The sequence below is a fragment of the Helicoverpa armigera genome, chromosome 13 (assembly GCF_030705265.1).
Source record: "Helicoverpa armigera isolate CAAS_96S chromosome 13, ASM3070526v1, whole genome shotgun sequence".
Taxonomy (NCBI): domain Eukaryota; kingdom Metazoa; phylum Arthropoda; class Insecta; order Lepidoptera; family Noctuidae; genus Helicoverpa; species Helicoverpa armigera.
The window spans coordinates 4,953,097-4,976,782 of NC_087132.1; the positions used below are offsets into that span (position 1 = coordinate 4,953,097).

At 35.8% G+C, this 23,686-nt stretch overlaps 4 protein-coding genes across 4 annotated transcripts; 2 read left to right on the forward strand and 2 right to left on the reverse strand.

The window, feature by feature from the left end:
- The first annotated feature begins 636 nt into the window (after positions 1-636).
- LOC110371587 (WASH complex subunit 4) lies at positions 637-6,457 on the forward strand. Its single transcript, XM_021327907.3, has 5 exons — positions 637-1,096; positions 1,673-1,839; positions 1,997-2,484; positions 2,891-5,026; positions 5,108-6,457. Exons 1-5 carry the CDS (start codon positions 819-821, stop codon positions 5,312-5,314), a joined length of 3,276 nt encoding a protein of 1,091 aa, XP_021183582.3. The 5' UTR covers positions 637-818; the 3' UTR covers positions 5,315-6,457.
- Positions 6,443-8,124, reverse strand: LOC110371588 (tigger transposable element-derived protein 6). Its single transcript, XM_021327908.3, has one exon. It carries the CDS (start codon positions 7,937-7,939, stop codon positions 6,473-6,475), a length of 1,467 nt encoding a protein of 488 aa, XP_021183583.3. The 5' UTR covers positions 7,940-8,124; the 3' UTR covers positions 6,443-6,472.
- Positions 8,125-8,874: 750 nt separating this feature from the next.
- LOC110371667 (pre-mRNA-processing factor 40 homolog A) lies at positions 8,875-18,330 on the reverse strand. Its single transcript, XM_021328016.3, has 18 exons — positions 18,079-18,330; positions 17,043-17,267; positions 16,719-16,874; positions 16,488-16,636; positions 16,050-16,204; positions 14,836-14,960; positions 14,247-14,395; positions 13,975-14,086; positions 13,709-13,834; positions 12,847-12,976; positions 12,643-12,749; positions 12,128-12,233; positions 11,821-12,050; positions 11,544-11,741; positions 11,299-11,403; positions 10,517-10,654; positions 10,246-10,409; positions 8,875-9,808 (listed from the first exon to the last, which is right to left on the reverse strand). The coding sequence occupies exons 1-18, from the start codon at positions 18,079-18,081 to the stop codon at positions 9,727-9,729; spliced, it is 2,460 nt and encodes an 819-aa protein (XP_021183691.3). The 5' UTR covers positions 18,082-18,330; the 3' UTR covers positions 8,875-9,726.
- Positions 18,331-19,073: 743 nt separating this feature from the next.
- Positions 19,074-22,952, forward strand: LOC110371668 (ribonucleoside-diphosphate reductase large subunit). Its single transcript, XM_021328018.3, has 5 exons — positions 19,074-19,331; positions 19,697-19,785; positions 20,204-20,381; positions 20,469-20,668; positions 20,755-22,952. Exons 1-5 carry the CDS (start codon positions 19,292-19,294, stop codon positions 22,642-22,644), a joined length of 2,397 nt encoding a protein of 798 aa, XP_021183693.1. The 5' UTR covers positions 19,074-19,291; the 3' UTR covers positions 22,645-22,952.
- Positions 22,953-23,686: the final 734 nt, after the last annotated feature.

Sequence of the window (23,686 nt, forward strand, 5' to 3'; positions counted from 1 at the left end):
TTTTCACATGTATAAATGAGGATAAATTAGACTGACTCTTCCATATAACTACTTGAAACTCCAACGGTTTTAATCAAGTAATCGTCAGCAAAATAAGGCAAAACCCTGGACCTACGATTACATTGCGCAATTGATCGTCTAGGGAGCACCTAATACACACATTGCACATTGAACTTTTCTCAAAATATGGCATTTTTTACAAGCTTTTATTTAACTTGCAATGTACATATGTATGTAACTATGTGTGTTCGGGTGGAATTTCACAACTCAATTTTTTTAACTAAATATTAGGACTGTTCCTAGCAGGGAAATTGTTATCTTCTAGACATAGACATTATTTAACGGATCAATGATATGATATAATTAATTAGTTTGTTATTTTCTAAAACTATTTTAACAGATATTTAGCTTAATCATCCATTATACATTTAGCATCTATATAATAATATTTTCATTTTCCAATTTGGAAGTTTCCTAGTTGGCATCATCTATACGTATCCCTACCCGTCAAGAAACATACAAAGTTCACAGATTCAGTTTTCTAAGGCTCTCTTTGCTTGATGTAGGAAGCACCCCTAAACACCCATTGAATTGTACACCCCTACAAAATTCTTGATCGGGTGACCAGAGAGCATAGTTTCGAAATGTCAAAAAAGTCAAAACTGACACAAGGAAGCAGGCGTAAACACTTTATAACTGAGTACACAAACAAGTCTAAATTAATAAAATACATTCCTTAGATACGTGAAGCTCAGTGAATGTAAACCGTGTATAATATTTGTGTTTAGACATCGAAACATTTCCACTAAACATACACCATGAGAACCGATATAGAAAAAGAAGCCGGGACGTGGCTTCTTAAAAGATATGGGCAATTTTTTAAAGCCCAATATCAAGACCTTGCATCGGCGGTAAAAGGAGAATTTTGGGAAGAAAATCGCACATTCTTACCAGTACAAATAGTAATGAAACCCAATGAACTTGTTCCAATATCAGAATTGGTATCATCTGACAACACTTATATGACCAAAGTATTGAGTGTACTCTCGTCATTATGTGTCGAAGTTGTGGCTCTAAAAACGGAAGCATATGATAAGTATGTTGTTTATTAATTACTAACAATGTTACAAAATTTACAAAAAATATATACATTTATTGTAATGCCATAACTTAGTAAAGGAATTAGGTTGGATTATTGGTAACAGAGGGAACATATACATACATATTTTTATTAATTACTATACAATGGCTTGTTGTTACCTGTTACCTGTTACAGCCTTTTTATCGTCCCACTGCTGGGCACAGGCCTCCTCTCACATGGAGAAGGATTGAGCATTAATCACCACGCTTGCTCAATGCGGGTCGGTGATTTCAGCCTTTATAGTCCAGGTTTCCTCAAGATGTTTTCCTTCACCTTTTTATCAGCCATTGGTGTCTAAGTATACTTAGAAAGTACATACAAACTTAGAAAAGTTGCATTGGTACTTGCCTGGACCCTGGAATCGAACCCACACCCTCATACTCGAAAGGTTGGTTCTTTACCCACTAGGCCACCACGACTTGTATGTACTTCAACAGCTACCACAATGGCTTGTACTTCAACAAAAAAAAAAAATGTTTTTTTTATTTTATTTTGTTATTGATATGGTGATAACATGTTGTAATATTTCAGACATTTCAAATTCCTGTCTGTTTATGAGGAGTATAATAACAATGATGTTATTTCACAAATGGAGTCAATCTGCGCACTGGCCGCCTTCACTAGCCGTTGTGATGATGTACTGCGAAATCTCTGCAGCCAAGTGTTTGCTATATTTACCAAGAGTGCCATTAATATAAGTAAGTCTGGCTTTGCTTTTAGGAAACATCAAAAGTATTTAATTAAAGATATAAATTTTGACCAACAACACTAGCCTTATAACTTAGAAGTATAAAATATAGTTTCTGTTTAGTTTGTGTCAACAAGTTTTTAATTAATTCTGAATTACCATTACAGATGGGATACAACTTCATTACATTATAAATCACATTGGAGAAATATTTACAATTCTTGTTTTGTTGGATTTATTAATATCAAACACTTCATTGGTGTCTAATTGGAATAAATATTGCAAAACTATAAAATCATTCAGCCATGCACCAGAAAATCTTGACTTGATGGATGACAAATTTAAGGCTGTGAAAGGGGCTATAAATACTATTACCACCAAAATCATGAATGATGACATTGTGCAAAGGACTCTTCAAAACTTAACAACATTAAGGGGAAGTTTGGTTGATAAGAATTGCTCATTAGTAGCAAATGAGTTCTCACAATACCTGAAACAAGCAATAACAAATCTAGACAAACTGGTACAAGAGCAGCCCAATGTAAACAATATGTACAAATGTATAAAAGTAAATGGCCTTTATGTTCTTTCTACACATTTATTTGGCACCAGTGAAAAGAAGACATTTAAATCTTTACTTGATTTGAATACAAAGGTAATAATACTGAAATCTATATATATATATAAAAGAAAGTCATGTTAGTTGTCTAGATGTCAACTGTCTAGGTGTCACCACACATACCTGTCTCTGTTACACACGCATCGTCACACTTGCTTGTTCTGTGAGAGTGCGACAGCAATACAGCCCATTCATGATCCACATAATCTGCGGTAAAAAAAAATTAACCTCATCCGTGATTAATGTTAAATTCTAACTGCATTAAACTATTTGTAAAGAGAAAAACTACCCAAAGGTAGACTGGTAGAAAACGCCTAAGGCGTTAAGTCCGCCCTTGTACAAAATGTGCAGAACATTAAATAAATAAATAAATAAAAATTAGATGTTGGGGTCTTTAAAGCATACATACAATGATGATGATTTACCTTTAATTTTGTTACAGGCACACAGTATTAATATAATTGGAACAGCAATTTGGTTTCCTGAACAATTTCTTCAAAGGCATGTTGCAGCACAGTGTGCAAAACATGACAAAATGTCACAAACTATGGTTAAAGCACGACAAGCCTACATCAGTGCTAAGAAAGCTAGTTTAGCAAAGGATATTACAAATTTTCATTATTTGTGTAGCCAGTGGGTTCTCAACATTGAAGAAATATTTTCATCTAATCACCACAAACTGAGTGCTGCAGAAATGAGTTTACATGCAAAGACTCTTCTGAATGGTCTTGATATTGCATCCAGAACCAACTATTCAGTGCTCACTTTGATTAATTTACACCTCACTCTGGGCATACCACTTCCTAAGAGCATATTAATATCTTTGTTTGAGATAATGTATATGTTAAAGACTTTACGAAATGCAGTTACTCGAAACCGAAACCAAATTAATATTTCGATAAACATGATTTTGCAGCATCTAGTGTTCCAGTCAACATCTTCGATACTAGAGGTGAAGAAGTCTTTAATGACAGATAAAAACTATGCAAATAAGAGACTTGATGAACTAACGTGCCTAGTGATCGCTGAAAGAACTCTTAAAGGTGCTGCAACTATCAAACGAAATATAGCTGCCAATATAGCTTTGAGTTTTGTTCCTGACACTACTTACTTAGAAGACAGTTATGTTAAGCTGGGTAAACTACTTGAGAAAATTCAGACTCTATCGAATTTCATGGATTCTGTGGATAAGTTATGCAATTGCTCATGGCTGTTGTGGCATCAAAATATAATTCCGATTTATTTTGATCAAAATTTTAGCATGCAGTTGAATACTTTGAAATTGAAATATTTTCTGATGGTATTGGAAGACTGTATTATATTACTACATGAAACTGATAAACAATATGGAATAAGAAAGGACCAAGAGTTTCTTAACAATATGAAAGCAATCATAGAAAATAAAATAATACTTAGTGCAAGTCAAAATATTGAGACAAATTTGAGACTGCACATACATTCACATTTACAGCTAGATGTAGTTAACCCATTCACATTTGATATGACAAAAAAATTGTTGCTAATCGTTGACAACTTTAAGATTCAATTTCTTTACATGTCCATAGTGCCATCAGTAGAACATTATTTATCTACAATGTACTACAACTTGACCACAGTCGTTCTATCTGACTGGAAAACTTATGGCGAAATGCGACAAATGGCAAAATTCAAATTTAATCTGAAAACTGTACAAGACAACTTGCCCACGCAAACTTTGGAGCAAGGTTTGGATGTATTAGAAATAATGAGAAATATTCATATATTTGTTTCTAAATACTTATATAACTTGAACAACCAAATATTTATTGAAAAAAGCAGCAATAACAAACATTTGAACTCTATAAATATCAGGCATATTGCAAACTCTATAAGGACTCATGGTACAGGTATTATGAATACTACAGTCAATTTTACATATCAATTTCTAAAGAAGAAATTCTTCATTTTTTCCCAATTTATGTATGACGAACACATTAAATCAAGATTGATCAAAGATCTTAGGAACTTCAAGGAGACTGCAGCCCATAACGGAAATGTATACTCTTACAAAAACGCCGAAAAATTTAACAAGGGAATAAGGGTGCTAGGGCTAAATGAAGACGGTCTTAGCTATTTGGACTTATTCCGTGATCTGATTAGTCAAATTGGTAATGCCATGGGATATGTTCGAATGATTCGGTCTGGAGGGAGGCACTGCTGTTCGGATGCTACGATGTTTTTACCTAACCTTGATAATGTCGAGTCTTTCAAACAACTTAGTGAAGAACATAATCTTGGACCGAAAACGATTCAGTCTTCTGAGAATTTGGATCGCAACGTCAACGACCTGATTTCGAATTTTATTCAAGGGACTGAATATTTCAAGCTGCTTGTAGATGTGTTTGCTCCTGTATTTCGTAATCCGAAAAATGTTCATCTCAAGAATTTCTACGTAATAATACCTCCATTAACTTTAAATTTTGTAGAACATATGATACTAGCAAAAGATAAGATGTCAAAGAAAAATAAAGTCGGTGCGGCGTTCACTGATGATGGATTTGCAATGGGTGTTGCGTACATTATGAAACTGCTTGATCAGGTCAGTTATCTCATTGAGCCATGTGGCTAATTCTGGACTCTGAAAGGTAGTCACTCAATATAATGTACAATTTATTTTCAGGATTCAAACTTTGAAGGTCTTCATTGGTTTGATTCTGTTTGGAGACACATCAGTGATGAAAGGAAAGTACTCCAAGAACAACAACAACAGGGGTCTGCTCAACTACAGCAAGCATTAGCACTAACGGAGAAAAAAATCAAAACTTTGGAAGAAGAGTATAAGCTATTGTATTACAGTCTTACCAGTGCCAGAATATTTTTCAGATAACTAGCATATTTATGAAAAAAACTCAACTATTTTAGACAAAAACAGCTGAATAGATTTTGATAAAACTTGACAGTAATATAGCTTATACATCTCCATAACACATTATTATTTTTATTCAAGTGAGTTCCCTCACGAAGTAGATGTAACCGCTGATAACACGCAATTAATCTTGTTAGTCGCGCGCTTTCAGGAAAATTTGTTGAACCGATTGGGATGAAAAGGGTACAGAGGTAGTACAGCGTCTATACATACCTATAGCAGGGACGCTGTGGTGGGGAATCCGATAAAAATATTAAGTTATAAGATTTTATGAGTTTGATGTAGTAATTACGCAATGCTATTGGTTTATATTTCTCCTCTAAGTTTCTTTTTTGAGTTGAGTCTGCCTGTCCACATGCACAGGCATCAACTCACAGCTGCTCAACAGCGCGGCCAAGCAGCATTTGTGTGAATGATAAAGCGGCGGAGTGCGGTGCCTTATGAGTAGGTAGAAAGGGGCCCTAGGAGGGAGTTTGGGTGGAACTCAAGCATGGCAGGCTAACGTATCTGTTTGCTTTCTACATAGGTATTGGATAAGTATAAAAAACGGAAAGGTCAAGTTTCTTCAACCATTAATGGAAAAAATAGTGAGACAAAAATTATGAACTAGGTATAAAAATCCAATAGACCCCCTCAACTACTACTGGGACTAGATGGTGTAGTAAACTCAACTTTAGAATAAGCTATATAGAGATTAGGTTGTAGCTATACTCCATTTAAGTAGCCACTCAACTAAAGGTTAACAATACACATATAGGACTTATATATTTTTTTTTAAAGTAGTGCTTAATGATTCAATTGATTTCTAACTACATTTTATTTTTACACTGAGTTTTCCAATAAAAGTCATATCAAGATTGTTTACCTTTACCTAAGTGCCTACTCAAACAGAGTATGTATTTTTTCGGTATGTATTTCTTGTCATTGTGCCAAGAAAGTTTAACTGTTAAATAGAGAAGGTGGATATATCTGACTTTCTCCTATTAATGTATTGAATATTGACTTCTATAATATAAAATATACCTTAATCTTTATTATGTGCTACATACTAAGAAATATATACGTTTGTTAAAAAATAATTAAAGAACATTTATAATGCAACAATACATTTTTTATTTATTAAATGGGATCATTAGAACTAGCTATAATTTGGTGCATTTGCAAAAGTGCTCCATATTCAAGATGATTTTCCAAATATTTGGCATATTTCATGATAGAAGTTCCTGCACTTTCTGCTTGAAGATATGACACAATCCTTTTCATTGCCTGATATGCCTCCATTCCTGAAGTTGGGTGGCATACTTTTTGAGTTAACACTTCAGTAGCTGGCATACTTTCATCCAAATGGCCACAGTAAAAACATGGCAGTTTACTGTCACAAAAAATATATTTATCTAATGTTTCTGTACAATTTTCTAAATTCATTGGAACATTATAAATCTTACACCATCGGGATATACTATGTTCACTGTCACTATCTTCTTTCACATTAAAGTATAGACTGCCATCTCCAGGAGGGAAGCATAAGCTTCTGATATATTTTTCAGGTGTGTTATACCATGCCATACCAATCATGTGAATGTATTCCATAAATGAAGTGTTGTCTTTTCCATAAGTTAAAGTTCTACTAATCTGTAGCCTTCTATATTGATACTTATAACAATCTACTATCTTTTCTAAAATAGATTTAACATATCTTAGATTACTAGTACCAATTATTCTAATATTATCAAAACAAAGATTTTCTATCAAGCTTTCTGGTATGTCCAATACTAAAAAAACATGGTTTCCTTTGGATGCTAATTCATTTTCCCATTTTGTTAAGTAACTAAGGACTACAGAATAATTTATTTGGGAATTAGCACAATAGTAATAGTTAACTGGCGAACTTCTCACATGGGATTCTGTGTCCATTAAATCTTTGCCAACAACTACTAATTCTCTCTTGTCAGAACCTAGAATATTTACTGTGAACATTAAAGAAACGTAACTATCAGCATCCTGTCCACTTAAGAAGCCATTGAAGTCAAGACTATGTGACAATGCACAAACACCACCAATGTAAACATCTTTGGTTTCCAAACTGTTATGAAAAATTTTCCAATCTTCTTTAGCTTTTACATTACATACATTGTCCACTGTGTATTTAGAAATATTATGTCTTGTACGAAAGCTGTATAGCCAATCATCAATGCAAGTGAATTCTTCACTCAAACCCTCAAGTAAGTCTTGTGCTTTAATGCGGAGATGATCATCTGTGATATCATTCCCACTTTTTGTCTGTTCTTCAAACCAGTCAAGAAGCTTTTGTTCAAGATTAATGCTGCAGATTTGTTTCAAAAGGTTGTACTTGTGGTTATACTTTTTTATTATAGACTCCTTCTGTTTGTAAATAGAGGATATAGTCTGAGGATGCACACCATATTCTCTAGCAATATCAGATTTACACTGACCATTATCCAAGGCTTGGATGACTTGTAATTTTGATGTTGCATCAATTTTGATCGATGAATTCTTAGGGAAGCCCGATACAAATTCTGACTGATCTTCAACCACACTTTCTTGGTCAGCACTCCAAAATGACATGCTTTCAATGTTTACTAATTGTTTAGAGAAAATAATTTAAATGTGGCATATTCACATGTGTAAATTTCCATATAATTTCAGGTACAATAGAATATTATAAGTATTAAAAATAAGAATTATTAAAATCTAGAGTAGAGAAACAATATTGGGTAGATAATTGGGATTCATTTAATGTCAATGTCACTTTCATTTAAATGTCATCCGTCCAGTGTCCCTTTTTTCAAGCTTTTTTCTGGCACTCCGTTTTGTGCAGTGTCCACATTCTGCATACTGCCAAGTATTCTGCTGTGTCCACAATAGTAAAAAATAACCAGTACTCTGAACTCGCTCGGGATGAGCTAATGGAAAAAAAAATTTTATATTACAGAAGACGAAATCACAAATATAATGGCGACTCGGTATAATGTATGCGACAACAACATACACAAGACTTTCGCTTTATTGCCAGAGGGTGTCCGGACTGATGAATACCAATACCAATAGTTCGAGGTCCAATACAAGGGTCTAATACCAATAGGGAAATTTTTGAAATCGCTCCCTGGGGTCCCGAGCTAAAAAGGTTCAAATGTTCTCCATAGTTGTGTACAGTACCTCGTATTTGTCAATTAATATAATTCATTTCAATTTAGAAAATAAAAGTGGAATAGTTAAGAGTTCGTAAGCATATTTTTCGTAATATTGAATAAGAGTCAAACCAGTTTTTCTCCTGATACTTGACTCCTGACTCCTGGGTTAGATTTTGAAATGCTTGGGTCTGGGACATAATATAAGCCTATAGAATATCATACATCGGCCGCAGCTGCACTACGGGCATCAGATTAGCGGCAGTTGCAGTCGGCAGCTAGCATTCAAAACGTACGTATATACCTCAACCTCTAAGCCATTATTTGGGGGGTGGGGGTCACACACTGGTAATATTAAAATACTTGTGTCTAGTAAAACGTCTATATTCTAAATTAGAATGCAGCCTTATATACTATTATTACTGTTTACCTGGAAGTAGTTATATACCTTGAGGCGCAACAGCACCTCGCCACCTCAGACCTTATTGTTACTAACTGAAAAATTTAAATAATGCGAGCACAATAACATAGTTATGATTTGGTACTTATTTTAAACATTTCTGAACAATAATTTACAAAATATTAAAGTCTCCAGACAGCTAGAGGCAGTTTTCCTTGACATTGCTATTTCGCCGTACTTAGCATTAACTTTATTATATGATACATTTACAATAAATTTTGCAAACAATAAAAAAAAAACTTTTTGTAAATCACCTTGCTAAGTTACAGTTACAGTACATAATAACATACAATAACAGTATATAGCTGAACTGCATCTTCACGTCACTTAAAAGTTTCCACTGTTTAATAATATTAAGTCGCTGATTTATCGATATTTCTTCTTGAAAACACTACACAGTTTTAAAATTCTCAAGCTTAAAATTAACACACAGTATACGCGAAATATGAAATGTCCAAACATAACGCTACTGTTATGGCCAGTCAGTCTATTGTAAACATTAACATGGATGTCCTTGATGGCGACTGTAATGCACATAGCCATCGGTTCAGTCCACACAAATGCACTATGGGTACTTCAGCGATGTGAGCTCGCGATTACGACGGTCGACAAGCGGTGTTGTGGTTTGGGAAGCCACTGCGGGAATGGGATTATGTGAGCGAGTGGTCGGAGTTGGAGCGCGTGTCGAGGTCGGCGGCGCGGTCGGGCGGCGCGGCGCGCGGCTTGGGGTAGTCGTTGAAGATGTGGATGTGCGTGACGCGACGTCAGTCCGCCTCGTGCTCGTGCAGCTGCGCCAGCAGCGCCGCGCGCCGCGACTCCAGCTCCGCGTCGCTCCACGCCGCCGATCTGATACAGGCACCGTTATCACGCACTCGTACCTCACCTCAAATTACTTTGCCTCATTCCACCATTCGATACCTCATGACAATCATTTTGACTTTTGCCCAGTTAGTGTACAAGTTCGGAGAGGAAAAGTTATTTGATATAGGTAGGTCTTTATTCAATAAATGTTGTGAACATTAATATAACATTATAACACATACAAATCAGAATCAAACTTAGCGAATGAATCGATAACTAGGGTTGACATAAACAAATAATAATACAAAACATTCACCATAATTCTGATTGTAACGAGCCGAAGCTGTTAATTTTACTGAGATGTCATCAATAAGAATTACAATGTGCAATTAAAAAATACCCTTACAGACCATTGCAAAATCAGTATGATATAATCAAAGTTTTTATTAGTAATTTCCATGTATTGTATGTGTTATACAAACCGTTCTTTCTTGTCCTTCTTGTCTTTCTTCTTCTTGGGCTTGTGGGGCAGTTCATGTGTCTCACTCTCCTCCGGGCTGCTCGGAGCGCTACGCTTTGACTTCTTACTCTTGTGACGCACTACCTCGTCGTCCGTTATACCGCCTTCCTCTGGCGTTGGGGATTTCTAAATATAAAGTTATCGAACGGATTACTAAATGTTTATGCCACAACTAAATTTATTTTAAAAGATATCCTGCCCTATATTATGAATTTATGTATACATATACCAACCGGTATTGGTGAATGTTTTCGATGCTTTTTCTTGGATTTCTTGTGTTTCTTGCCTTCATCGGAGGTCCACGTGGCGTGGCTGGGCGCAGGCGACGGCGAGCGCGCTGTGGGCACGGGCGACGGAGATCGCGACCTCGACTAGACATTTAAAATATAAGTACATATGTTTATGTTATATCTTTTCCACTTCATCCGCTACTGTGGGCAACAATACGCTTACTTTATTTATTGACATAGTAATAGCTGTTTCCCGTGGGTTTTTGTGCATACTGAATGTTTTCCTAATCGGTTGTCTGTTAATGTAAAAGCGTAACAATCCGTCAGTTTTACGCTCGTATTTATAATGTTGTGTAATACTAGCCGCTTTCCGATGGGAACTACTGCCCGTGCCGGAATAAAATATAGCTTATTTTACCTTTTTTTTTTTTTTATCGACGTAAAATCATCAAATGACCCCTCCCGCTGTGGGTTAGCAGCGGTGAGGGAGTGTCAGACTCTTACTGACTAAAATCGTCGTGTTCCGTCATAGGCCTTCTATGTACCAGGGCCGCGGTATCTCTTTCGAACAACCCGCAGCCCCAGCTTATTTTACCTGTGATAAGTGTAGCTTTCCAACAGTGATTTCAAACCTGTTTAGTAGTTTCGGAGACTTTAAGGTAAAAAGAAACAAAAAAAAAACTCCCTTTTATTATTTTAGTTTAGAAGGGTAGATTAGTATAGCAGAATATAAATGCAATTTATTAAGCTTGTGCAAATCTCTGAACTTAATATCAAAGACTCACCAATGAAGCCGAGTGTGATCGCTTCTTTTTCTTGGAGCGCTTAGCTTTTCTGGATTTTGGATGATGGTAGTGCATGCAGCTCTCTTCTTGTTCATGTTGGAAGTCCTGCATAGATCGAAAGATTCATGGTTACCTTAGACTTAGTACCTTAGACTTTGATAGGAAAATAAAAGATTAAGTTTTTTTAGATTAGAAAGATTGGCTTCATTCTATGATATTTTCTGTATAAATAGAGAGTTGCTTACCTTGTAAATTCTAATTCTGTCTTCCTCGTAAGGCACCGCAGCGAACTCGGGCGCGTTGAGGTCAAGCTTCTCCTTGACTTCGTTCCACGGCAGCTGGTGGTCGACGTTCGCTTCACTGAGAGCCCATTTAAATGCACTCTCCACTTTCTTCAGGGCCTTAGACTCTTCTTTTATCTTCTCTTTATTCCTTGCCTCAGCCTAAAGAAAAGCACGTTTATAATATATTATTGCTCATTAACACACAATTCGCATTGAATACAAAACTCTAAGTGGTCACCTTTTCAAGCAATGAATTATAAGTGAGCTTAACATTGCCCGCATCCAAAGACGCCGACTTGCTATCTTCGCAGACGACTGTCGCAAATTCTTCAAATGTAGTATCGGGCTTCACTTCAAAACTTTTTTCTTTCAATATCTCTTTTATAACCTTCTTCTCATCATGGAATCTTGCTTTCAGATTTTCTACGTAAAATTTAAATAGATCCAGGGGCGTAGATCCACTTTGGCCTATAAAAGTAAATGATTTACAAGTTGCTCACAGTTCAATGATGATAGAATAAGCCTAATAAATATATTTTTCTTACCGAGCATAGCTGAGAAACGCATATCGGCCGAGATGACTGGATACAGCTCCACCCACAAAGACATAGATGTGAGCTTACCTTCCTCATGCAAAGTGTCGAGCAAAACCTATAAGTTGAATACTGAAATTATTTCTGAACTTAAATATTTATAATACTTTGGTATCCTGTACGCATATGTATTCACTGGAGGTCAGATCATTTTAAGAGGTTGCTGTTACAGCCTTTTTATTGTCCCACTGCTGGGCACAGGCCTCCTCTCACACAGAGAAGGATTAAGCATTAATCACCAAGCTTGCTCAATGCGGATTGGTGATTTCAGATTTTATAGTCCAGGTTTCCTCAAGATGTTTTCCTTCACCTTTTTATCAGGTATGCTTAGAAAGTATGTAAAAACTTAGAAAAGTTGCATTGGTACTTGCCTGACCTGCAATCGATTCCACACCTTCATATTAGAAGGGTTGGTTCATTACCCACTAGGCCAACACTACCACAAATAAATAATTGATATAGCTTACCAAAAAATTATCTCGGTTTTTCCTTTGCTGTCTCTTATTCCGTTTTTTAATTTGTTCTCGTTCTTGCAAATACTCAGCCTCCAAGTTTCTAATATGCTGCTCGAATACTGAAAAAAAAACTTGTTAAGTACCTTGTACTTGCTGATATTTGATATTCGCCAAGGTATGGCTAAAAATATCCCGCCATCATAAAGAAAGCCTTACCGATCAGTGCATCTTCTTTATCCATTCCCAGCAAGCTCACATCATTTTTGAAAGAAGAGTTCTCTAACAAAAGCACCTGAGCTTCACTCCAAGTGCTACTGTAGGTTATCTCACTCATGTTGTCCAAAACCTGCAATAATCTTGTTATATTACATTCCCTTTCTTTTTGTATCTATATATCGGGTGTGTCGTTCATAATCACATTAAATTAAATGCGTTAATATACTAGTTAATATATGTCGATTAACACAAAGATAAAAGAAAAATACGTAAAAATAAAAAAATGGATTTTTTCAAACAAAGTAAATGGAATAAAAATGTGCAAAAATTAGAACACCATACAAAAGTCAGTCATTACAAACAACTGAAATTCTCCCTTGAAAACTGACAGCTGTCAACTGATCAAAACATACGATACTCCTAACTTTATCTCTGCTTTACACATGATGTTGTAAATTATAAAAACGAAAAATGACTCCTGTGGTTAAACCACTGAATGGATTCTAGGTTATTTTTTTTACAATTCGTCATAGAATATCATAAAGTATATGCGATATGATTTAATGTGATTATGAACGACACACCCGATATATAAAAATGAAACCTGCTTTCCGTTGTCACGACATAACATGAAAAACGGCTTGACCGATTTGGCTGGAAATTAGAGGGGAGGTAACTTAGACCCGGGAGAAGCTTTTAGGATAGTTTTTTTCATCATCCGGCTACGGGACGCGGGTGAACCCCGGGCGAAAGCTAGTCCTTAATAAAACTACATAGAATTCTTAAAATATCACTCCAATCCAACTTGATGACATTCCAGATAAGTATAAACATTTTTGTCAAATAAGTTTCAAAGTGTTACCTGTGCAAGCAATTTCATGTTGAGTTTCTTTAGTAACTTTGCTTCTTCTTTCTCGCGCTTTGTTATTGTAAAAATACAATCTTCAAATATATCTCTCCGGTCGGATTCAGGAACACATCGCCAGATCTACCAAAAATTACATTGTGAATTATTAAGTCTAAAATAGATATTTGAAAGAACTGCATGGATTTTCATTAATAAAGACAGTAGTTAATGTAAATCCTGTGAAGCTGGAGTGATTGTCTAGTAGGTACATAACGTTTTACCTCAAGATTGCTGAACATTTCCTCACATTTGTAATACTTTGTCAGTGATGTTACACGGTCGCAGCTTAGCAAAAATTCTTCCAAGTTTTCCCTATTCTTCTTGGTTTTCAATCTGAAAAGCATTCCTATGTTATTAGGTTGGCAATACCTCAAAACACAGTCATAATTAACTGATTTAGATGTTGGAAATCAACTACAAAAAAATTATCATCAGACTAACTCTAAAAATGATGTATAAAATTATTACTTTACATATTTATACTATTGGTTACCTTTGCTCCTCCCTCTCGTCCTTAAGTTTTTGAGTCTTATATGCGTTGAAAGCTTGTTTCTTCTCATTAAGCTTTTTAAATGTAAGATAACGGGGATCTTTAGAAATTATCTTGACACACTGCTCCCATGTAGCATTTGATGGTACATTCTAAAAAATATTGTGTATTAGCTAAAGAAAAATAATTCAGGCTTCTGCCTACATGACACTGTCAACATATAAAAGTACGTATGGCTTGTTTTTTTTTTTATATACATATAATTCCTGTATAGATTTTTTATTTGTTCTCTGTTTTGATTAAATCATTGAAGAAAGAAACTATCATCCAAACTTGTCCAATCTAGATTTTTAGCTCCAGCTATTGCATAAGTAATATAAGTTCTGCTAAGTTAAGTCTGTGTTCTAGTACAAATGAAATTGCCAAAATCGAGTAAATGTTACAAGAAAAATAACAAAGTCATTTTAACATGTAGCAAACTTCAGTAGGGCTCGACTGAAAAGTATATTTGATAAACCAAATAGGCCATAAAAATATACATGCAAGCACTAAATAAACTGTCTCATTTAAATCCTATAAATTTTTGACTTACCCTATCTTTCAATAGTTCTTTGAAAGCTTCAATGGCTTCCTTTTTGTCCTTGTATTGTAGTTCTGGTGGAGTTTCAGTATTCTCATTGCTATTGCCTTGCGGCGGCGCAATTTCTTCAGGTTTGCCTTAAAAGTAATCAACCATTTAAAATGTTATGGATCTGTGGTCTTAAAATCGTTTAGTGGCCTTAGATTTCACTAGCTTCTGCCAATGGTTTCACCCGCATCCCGTGGAAATCTCTGCACGAACCCGGATAAAAAGCCTATAGCAGGCCTCTGTCACTCGACGTACTTGCGCGCGATAAATGCCTACCGCTCGCTGGGTTACCGGTAACCCCTCGCGGCACAGGGCTTTCGACAGCCGCTCGCGACGCGCGCGTTTTATGTTTATTATTTTTATTAGTGGAGATGTCGACCTCTGGCCAGTTATGTACTGTGCTTGGTTGCATGCAGATCTAGTAAAAGAAAAAATATAAAGCTTTCGTTTTTCCGTTTACCTAGAGATGTAGACAAGTCAGTCATTGTTTATTTTTTATTAGGTTTTTAAAGTTATTTAATAAACTGAAGAACTATTTTGATTTGTGTAGGTAGAAACTATTTAGAAATATTTTATACCTATGTTTGAATATACATAGGTTTCTATATTTTTTAAAGTAAAAATACTTATCTTCTTTGTCATTTTAAAAATAAGCGACTTACTTTAGATACTTAAATTATAGATACTTATACCTTATACTTAGTTATACATGCAATGATTACCGAGTTCTGGATAAAATGGGAAAGAAAGAGGCAACCCTACGCTCGCTGTCGGCACGATCGCGGTCACTGAACTGTGCGCTATCGCATTGAAATAACAATCGAGCGCTGGAGCTTTTAAGGTTCATTTTCTAACGCAGCTATGAATTTGTAGGTAGTTTAGGAACTTGTAGGTGCTTATAACAGTAGGTATGGACTTTTTTGTATGGAGTGATTTATCTATTACGTAGTAACTATTATATAATCTGTGCCTATAGCCTTCCTCGATAAATGGGCTATCTAACACCGAAAGAATTGTTCAAATCGGACCAGTAGTTCCTGAGATTGGCGCGTTCAAACAAACAAACTCTTCAGCTTTATAATATTAATATAGATTACTAGCTAATAGAACTGCACAGAAATAAAATTGTTAGCAATTCTGATGAGAATATGTTATAATATTAAATAGACTTGGCTTACTTTCTTCTGGTATTGGTATAGAGTTAGCAAGAGATGGATCAATGGCTGCAAGAGTCTTGGCCATTGCTTCATCTAAGGCTGAGCTTCCAGTTTGATTGGATGGAGATAATGGCAAAGGCACTTCTCCTGGTGGCATTTCTACACTTAGTGCGGCCCTGTAAGTACATTAGTTTATTGACTTCAGAAATATATAGAACTTAAATTCATTGACAAGACTAAAGGTGTCTACACACCAAAGCCGCTGATGCCGGCGGCACAGCCCGGCGGCCCAACCCGCCGGCCGTATTTTGTTCAATCATGCGGCATGATTGTACAAAATACGGCCGGCGGCTAAGGCCGCCGGGCTGTGCCGCCGGCCTCAGCGGCTTTGGTGTGTAGACACCATAAAGAAAGTTCTTAAAATTTGTTTTGCATAATTAATAAATAAAGTGTATTTACTGGGCAGCTTCCTCTGCAGCAATTTTATCTTTGATCTCTTGAAGTTCCTTAGGAATAATCCAACTTGATTCTTTTGTTTCAATATTGTGGTAATACACTCGTCCAGCATCTGTAGTGTATTCCTTCCATACACAAGCTGACAGCAATTTCTGTTGATATGATTTTGTTATAGAAAATTACATAATAATGAAATTAGCATGTTAAGATCTTGTTAACTTTTACACTACTTACTTCAGCAGGGGTTTTCAAATCGTCTGGTTTCTCCCAAAGACTTTGTTTAGTAACAGAGTTGTAGTAATATGTCCTTCCATCTGGAGCTTTATGCTCGGACCAAGGACTACTTTGGTTAGCCATTGGAGCAACATCTGGAGCAGGCGCACTCATATCCTGGGTTCATTAGATACTTATTAATTTCTTATTTGTGTAGCAAATTGAAGAAAATTAATATTTTCATAAACTCAAATACAAAGCAAAAAATTGTGAGTGTGTGTATGTTTGTTACTAAATCATCAGCAAAAATCCAATTTTATAAAAATAGTACTTAATCTTGCTTACTGGTTTAAATGCTGGAAATCCAGGAGGTGGCATCGAAAATGGTGGGATCATGGTGGGAAAACCCATGGGTGGTGGCATGCCAGCCAAGTTGGTGGGCATTCCAGGCACTGGAGGCATGCCAACTGTTGGAGGCATTGGAGGGGGAAGACCGCCAAGCATTGTCGGAGGAATAATAGGTGCTGCACCTATTAGTCCCGGTGAACTGGTCCCTGTATTAGGCGGTTCCTACAAATAATAATATTACCATTATCATCACACAAATTATGAGATACCCTACTGAAATGCTGTATCAAGATAGTGGACTTCTCTCTGTTAGAAAACTATACATTTTACTAACTGTTCTAAAAAAACACAAAAATCTGCCATACGTCCCAAGCACCACAATAAGATGGAAAGATCTCTTAGCAAAGGTTCCACAAACTAGAACTAAATTTGCAGCCATTCAGTACAGTACATGTCAACTTTAGAATAAATAAGAAGATATATGTACACAATAAACAATTACACTAGTGTAAAGATATTATAACTAATTGGATAAAAACACTAAATTATGAAGACACTGAGGCACTTTTACAACACACGAAATGAAACAAACATAATGGATACATACACACACTTATATTCATATCCACATACATACAACACACACAAGCATGTAGTTTAAATCTAAGTTTTTTTTTTTATTTATAGCATACTAGCTTCCGCCCGCGGCTTCACCCGCGTCGAATTCGGTTTTATCGCGTTTCCAAGGGAACCCAAAGTCCGGGATTAAAACATCTCTGTACCAAATTTCATTAAAATCAGTTCAGTGGTTTAAACGTGAAAGCGTAACAGACAGACAGACAGAGTTACTTTCGCATTTATAATATGAGTAGGGTTTGATGTAGAAGAGCGGAGTGTCCTAATACAGGCATTATTGGCTTAAAAGGAGGCTCCTATCACCTAATGTGAAACTTTTAAAACGTAAATAAAGATTTTGTATTTTTATATTTTTTTGTAAATAAAAATAATTAAGAAAATAGCCTAAATCACTTACCATAGTTCAAGTTATTGATTTATGTCAAGATACACTACTTCATTTAAGAACAGTTATAGGTACGCAAGGATTGCATAAAGTGTAAATGAGAGATAAATAATATCAAATTAAATTCGTTCAAGTTCGCCAAGAATATTTAGGCAACAATTTCGACCTTGTTTAATAATATTTGAGTGAAAAGCCTAGAACAGCACAAGCACACACAAAATCACGATCTTCTGACATGTCAGAATTGTCAGATGTGACCATCGACGATAGATGCCATGTATGGATGATGGACAAGACCAAAGAGTATAGTATAGTCGAAACCACACTTTCAAAACGCCACGCCACACTTTGCAATGTTTTTTTTTTTGAAAATCTGACATTGATAATGATTAAAAGTATCTTAAATTGACTCTACTTTTATAACAACCTGTTTCAAAGTCAAAGTCCAGTCAAAGTTTATATATGCCTATTTCATATGCACTTATTACAGGTGTTAAAGAAACGATATGCCTAAAATCGTGAGGGTGGCAAATTGCCCCGGCCAGGATCACAGACAGCCACGTCAGAAAAACTAGAGGTCGTTGCGCAACCAAAGTCCACAGAACCAGTCCATGGCTCTCGTCACCTCCCACTGATATATCTTGAATTAATTTTGTTCAGTGAAGCCAAAAACTTTAGGGAGAACCGGGGTAAGAACATGATGAACCTTGGCCTTAACGAGCGAGCTGTTAAATTAGCCCTTCGCGGCACATTCGTCGGATGTGGATGTACCCTTACGTACTTCATATTGTAAGAAGTTCTAAATCTAAACAATCAGTTTGTAAAGTTCAAGCCATTGTACATCGAAATAGGTGTGCTAACGGGTATTTACTTAATTTCAAAAGCTTATTGTGTCTGCAGTGCAGACGGAAAATATTAAAAAAAAAACCCGATTGATGCGTCCGTGGATGTGATCGAAAGGCTTGTACCAGAACACATAGGAGAAAAAAAAACAGTTCCCGCGTTTTTTAACGTCATATCTATCTGTTCCGGTCGGTTGTCCGGTCATTGTCTTTTTGCTTCGGTTAGAGTTGGAGAAGATTTTAACTGTGAAAACATACAAGTTAACTGAATTTTAATATCCAAAAGTTACTTTACGAAGTTTAACAAGTTATAATCCTATTCTACCGATTACAGTAACAAATCGGCATCCAAAGTTAGAATTATAAGAATCACCCCAATCATCATGGTTGGTAAACTGAACAAGCTATTCGTATTGAAAAGAGGTACGTATAGCATTCTACTCTTTCCTCATAAAGAATAATATACAGGTAGCCGAGCAAGACACAGTGTTACACCGCGTCCAGCATCGTTTTAAGTAGATACCCATTAGGAGGTACCCATTTGTTGCAAATTCTTTTGCGCGCGTCTAAGAGGAAACTGCCGAGCTCAAACTCTTAATATCAATTTCAAATCACATCCATTATAACGGCTAACTCCGCTTATGAAGAGCTGTTTCCCGCGTTCTCAATCACATTGTGGTGAAAGAACCAGGAATCACTTTTCCCAGATTACACTCAAAACTATGTTCCAAAAATTTAGGATTTTCTTATCAAAAGTAGTTACTCTAACCCTATTATATTTATTTAAGGTGGAAGGATGGAAGAGGTTCATATTGATAAGATTACGTCAAGGATAAAAAAGTTATGCTACGGTTTGAATATGGATTTTGTGGACCCGGTAAGTTTGCTGAAAGTGTTATTAAACCTGTGTTGTTAGAACTTAGTTCTAATTCCAAAATTTACATCATAATTAAGATACTTTTTATGGAAGTTTAAAACATCAAAACTAAAGAACTATTCTGATACACTTTGTCATTGTAACAATATTATTTTACCAGTATAAGTCAAACATGGATAAAAACACCCATGGAGAAATGTATGTCTGTACTCAAAAGATTCACAGTTTTGGTAATTGGTAGGTAATGCTCATAAATGTACCTACATGCTTCATAACCAATTATCTATTCTAACATATAATTGTTTTATTATTAGTTTGAAACAGCCAATTGTAGCACCTAATAAAAGCTTAAAAATGGTACACATAACATTTACAACACTAAAATTTTCTTGTGGATTATTGTGTATAACTTTTTCAGGTATCTATTACCCTGAAAGTCATAAACGGTATATACTCTGGGGTGACCACTGTTGAACTTGATAACTTAGCTGCAGAAACAGCCGCTACTATGACTACTGATCATCCCGATTATGCAATACTTGCTGCAAGATTGGCCATTTCTAATTTACATAAAGAAACAAAGAAACACTTTTCTGGTAATGATTTTGTACCATTTAGTTAAGTGGCATATCATACAATTATATTGTATTAATAATAACATTTATTTTATTTACTCATTTCAGATGTAATAACCGACTTATACAACATAGTGAACCCACATACCAAGAAGAGAACACCAATGATTTCCGAGTTCCATTACAATTTAATCATTCAAAACAAGGAGAGACTAGACTCTGCTATTGTGTATGATAGAGATTTTAAATACAACTACTTTGGATTCAAAACCTTGGAAAGATCATATTTATTGAAAATCAACAATAAGGTTATCTTTCATGTCAACACACTTGATGTATTTCAGCGATAGCTTGAATATCAAGCAGTAATGTAATTCATTTCAATATATTTCAGGTTGCAGAAAGGCCACAGCATATGCTCATGCGAGTTTCTATAGGAATACATGGCGAAGACATTGAGGGGGCTATAAACACCTACAATCTTCTGTCAGAAAAATATTTTACACATGCAAGTCCAACTCTTTTCTCAGCAGCAACTCCACGACCACAATTATCTTCATGCTTTCTTATAGCAATGAGGGATGATAGCATTGAGGGAATTTATGACACGTTAAAACAATGTGCCCTCATTTCTAAGTCAGCTGGTGGGATAGGTCTTCATGTACACTGCATTAGAGCAAAGGGAACTTATATAGCTGGTACAAATGGTGTCTCTAATGGTCTAGTACCCATGTTAAGAGTGTACAACAACACTGCTCGATATGTAGACCAAGGAGGTAATAAAAGACCCGGCGCATTTGCCATATACTTAGAACCATGGCATGCTGATATATTTGAATTCCTTGATTTGAAAAAGAACACTGGGAAAGAAGAAGTCCGTGCCAGAGAGCTATTCTATGCTTTATGGATACCTGACTTGTTCATGAAAAGAGTAGAAAGCAATCAAGATTGGAGTATCATGTGCCCCCATGAATGTCCTGGACTAGCAGACTGTTGGGGTGAGGAATTTGAAGCTTTGTATGAGAAATATGAAAAAGAGGGTCGCTTCGTGAAACAAGTGAGAGCTCAAGTTCTTTGGAAAGCTATTATCGAAGCACAAGTTGAAACAGGAACTCCATACATGCTTTATAAAGATTCATGCAATAGAAAAAGCAACCAAAAGAACTTGGGTACTATTAAATGCAGCAACTTGTGCACTGAAATTGTAGAATACACCTCATCAGATGAAGTGGCTGTGTGCAATCTAGCATCAATTGCTTTAAATATGTTTGTGAATGAGGACAAAACATATAATTTCACCAAATTAAAGGAAGTTACTAAGACTATAACTCAGAATCTAAATAAAATTATTGATGTAAATTATTACCCAGTGCCAGAGGCAAAAAACTCAAATATGAGGCACCGACCCATCGGAATTGGAGTCCAAGGATTAGCTGATGCATTTGTTTTAATGCGTATACCTTACGAAAGTGAGGCAGCAATTAAATTAAATCAACAAATATTTGAAACAATTTATTATGGGGCACTAGAAGCCAGTTGTGAGTTAGCTGAGAAGTATGGCGTCTATGAGACTTATGAAGGCTGTCCTGCCAGTCAAGGTATATTGCAATATGATATGTGGAATAAAACCCCCACAGACTTGTGGAATTGGGTGTCACTCAAAGAAAAAATTGCCAAACATGGTCTTAGAAATTCCCTATTATTAGCTCCAATGCCAACTGCATCCACTGCTCAAATATTGGGAAATAATGAATCATTTGAACCATTTACTTCCAACATTTATCAGAGACGAGTCTTGTCAGGTGAATTCCAAGTTGTTAATCATCATTTGTTACGAGATTTAACTGAAGCTGATTTATGGGATGAAGATATGAAAAATCTTATCATCCACAATAATGGATCTATTCAAAATATTGAAGCAATTCCTAAAGATATAAGGGACTTATATAAAACTGTCTGGGAAGTGTCTGTAAAAACAACAATACAAATGGCTGCTGACAGAGGGGCATTTATTGATCAGAGCCAATCCTTCAATATTCATGTTGCTGAACCAAATTATGGTAAATTGACATCTATTCATTTCTATGCGTGGAAAATGGGCTTAAAAACGGGAATGTACTATTTACGCACGAAGCCAGCCGCAAATGCTATCCAGTTCACTGTTGACAAATCTAAGGTTAAGGGTAGAGTCACAAATGGGAAATCTGAAGTGGATGATGCCAATATGGCGGCGATTACTTGCTCATTACAAAATAAGGATGAATGTTTGAGCTGTGGTTCATAAACCTTACGGACCTGGAACATATTTTAAGTGAACATGATCATGATAATTTTGTACTGTTCTAATATTTTTTTGTAGCTACATTTTTATTATTTCCAAGATAGACCATGTTAATGTTAGTTTCCTATATTATTGCATTTTTACGTGTTTAGCTATGATATACCTTATTTCAATGGAGGACACAATCTAATAATAAATTTTAATTTTTTTATCCATTTGCAAATTATCAATTGTCCTTTTTTATAAAATGTATATTTAATCTGTCATGTCTCCAATAATCTAATCGAATAAATAATAATTCGTCATTAAAAGTTGTTTTCACTTGGAATTATTATATTTTAATACTAACTGGCCGATCGATTTTATTGTAACTTAAATCTGTAATATTTTATAATTCAAATCACTTTTATAATGGTACTAGAAATAGTACGAGTTGGAGCGAGGCCCCATTAGAACGTTGCGCTGCGTCGGTATCCATATATTTTTTACATGACCCATTAGACGAAGGGCGAGGCCCCATTAGTTTGTCGTCGCAACGGAACAGCGCATTGTATGCCACACCTGCGTTGCGACGACGCACGATGTCGCAGCGCAAGAGCGTCGCAGCAACACTGGCTGCGTCTCAGTTCAGCCTTCGCAATGGATAGATACAGTGGATCAGTATATATATAGTGCGTCGTCGCAACGCAGGTCTGGCATACAATGCGCTTTCCGTCGCCCTTAAATGAGTCTTTAAGCGGGGAACTTCCTTTCGAAAACAGCTGACTGTTGATGAACCTTCTCATTCATTATATTATCTACAGACATTGAACGTATTTGCTGGACTGTGCTTGTGTTTATTTTTGATTAAAAAATTAAAATTATGTTGTGTTATCTATACTAATATTATAAAGCTGAAGAGTTGTTTGTTTGAACGCGCTAATCTCAGGAACTACTGGCCCGATTTGAACATTTCTTTCAGTGTTAGATAGCCCATTTATCGAGGAAGGCTATAGGCTACTTTTTATCCCGGTACGGGAAGTAGTTCCCACGGGATGTGGGTGAA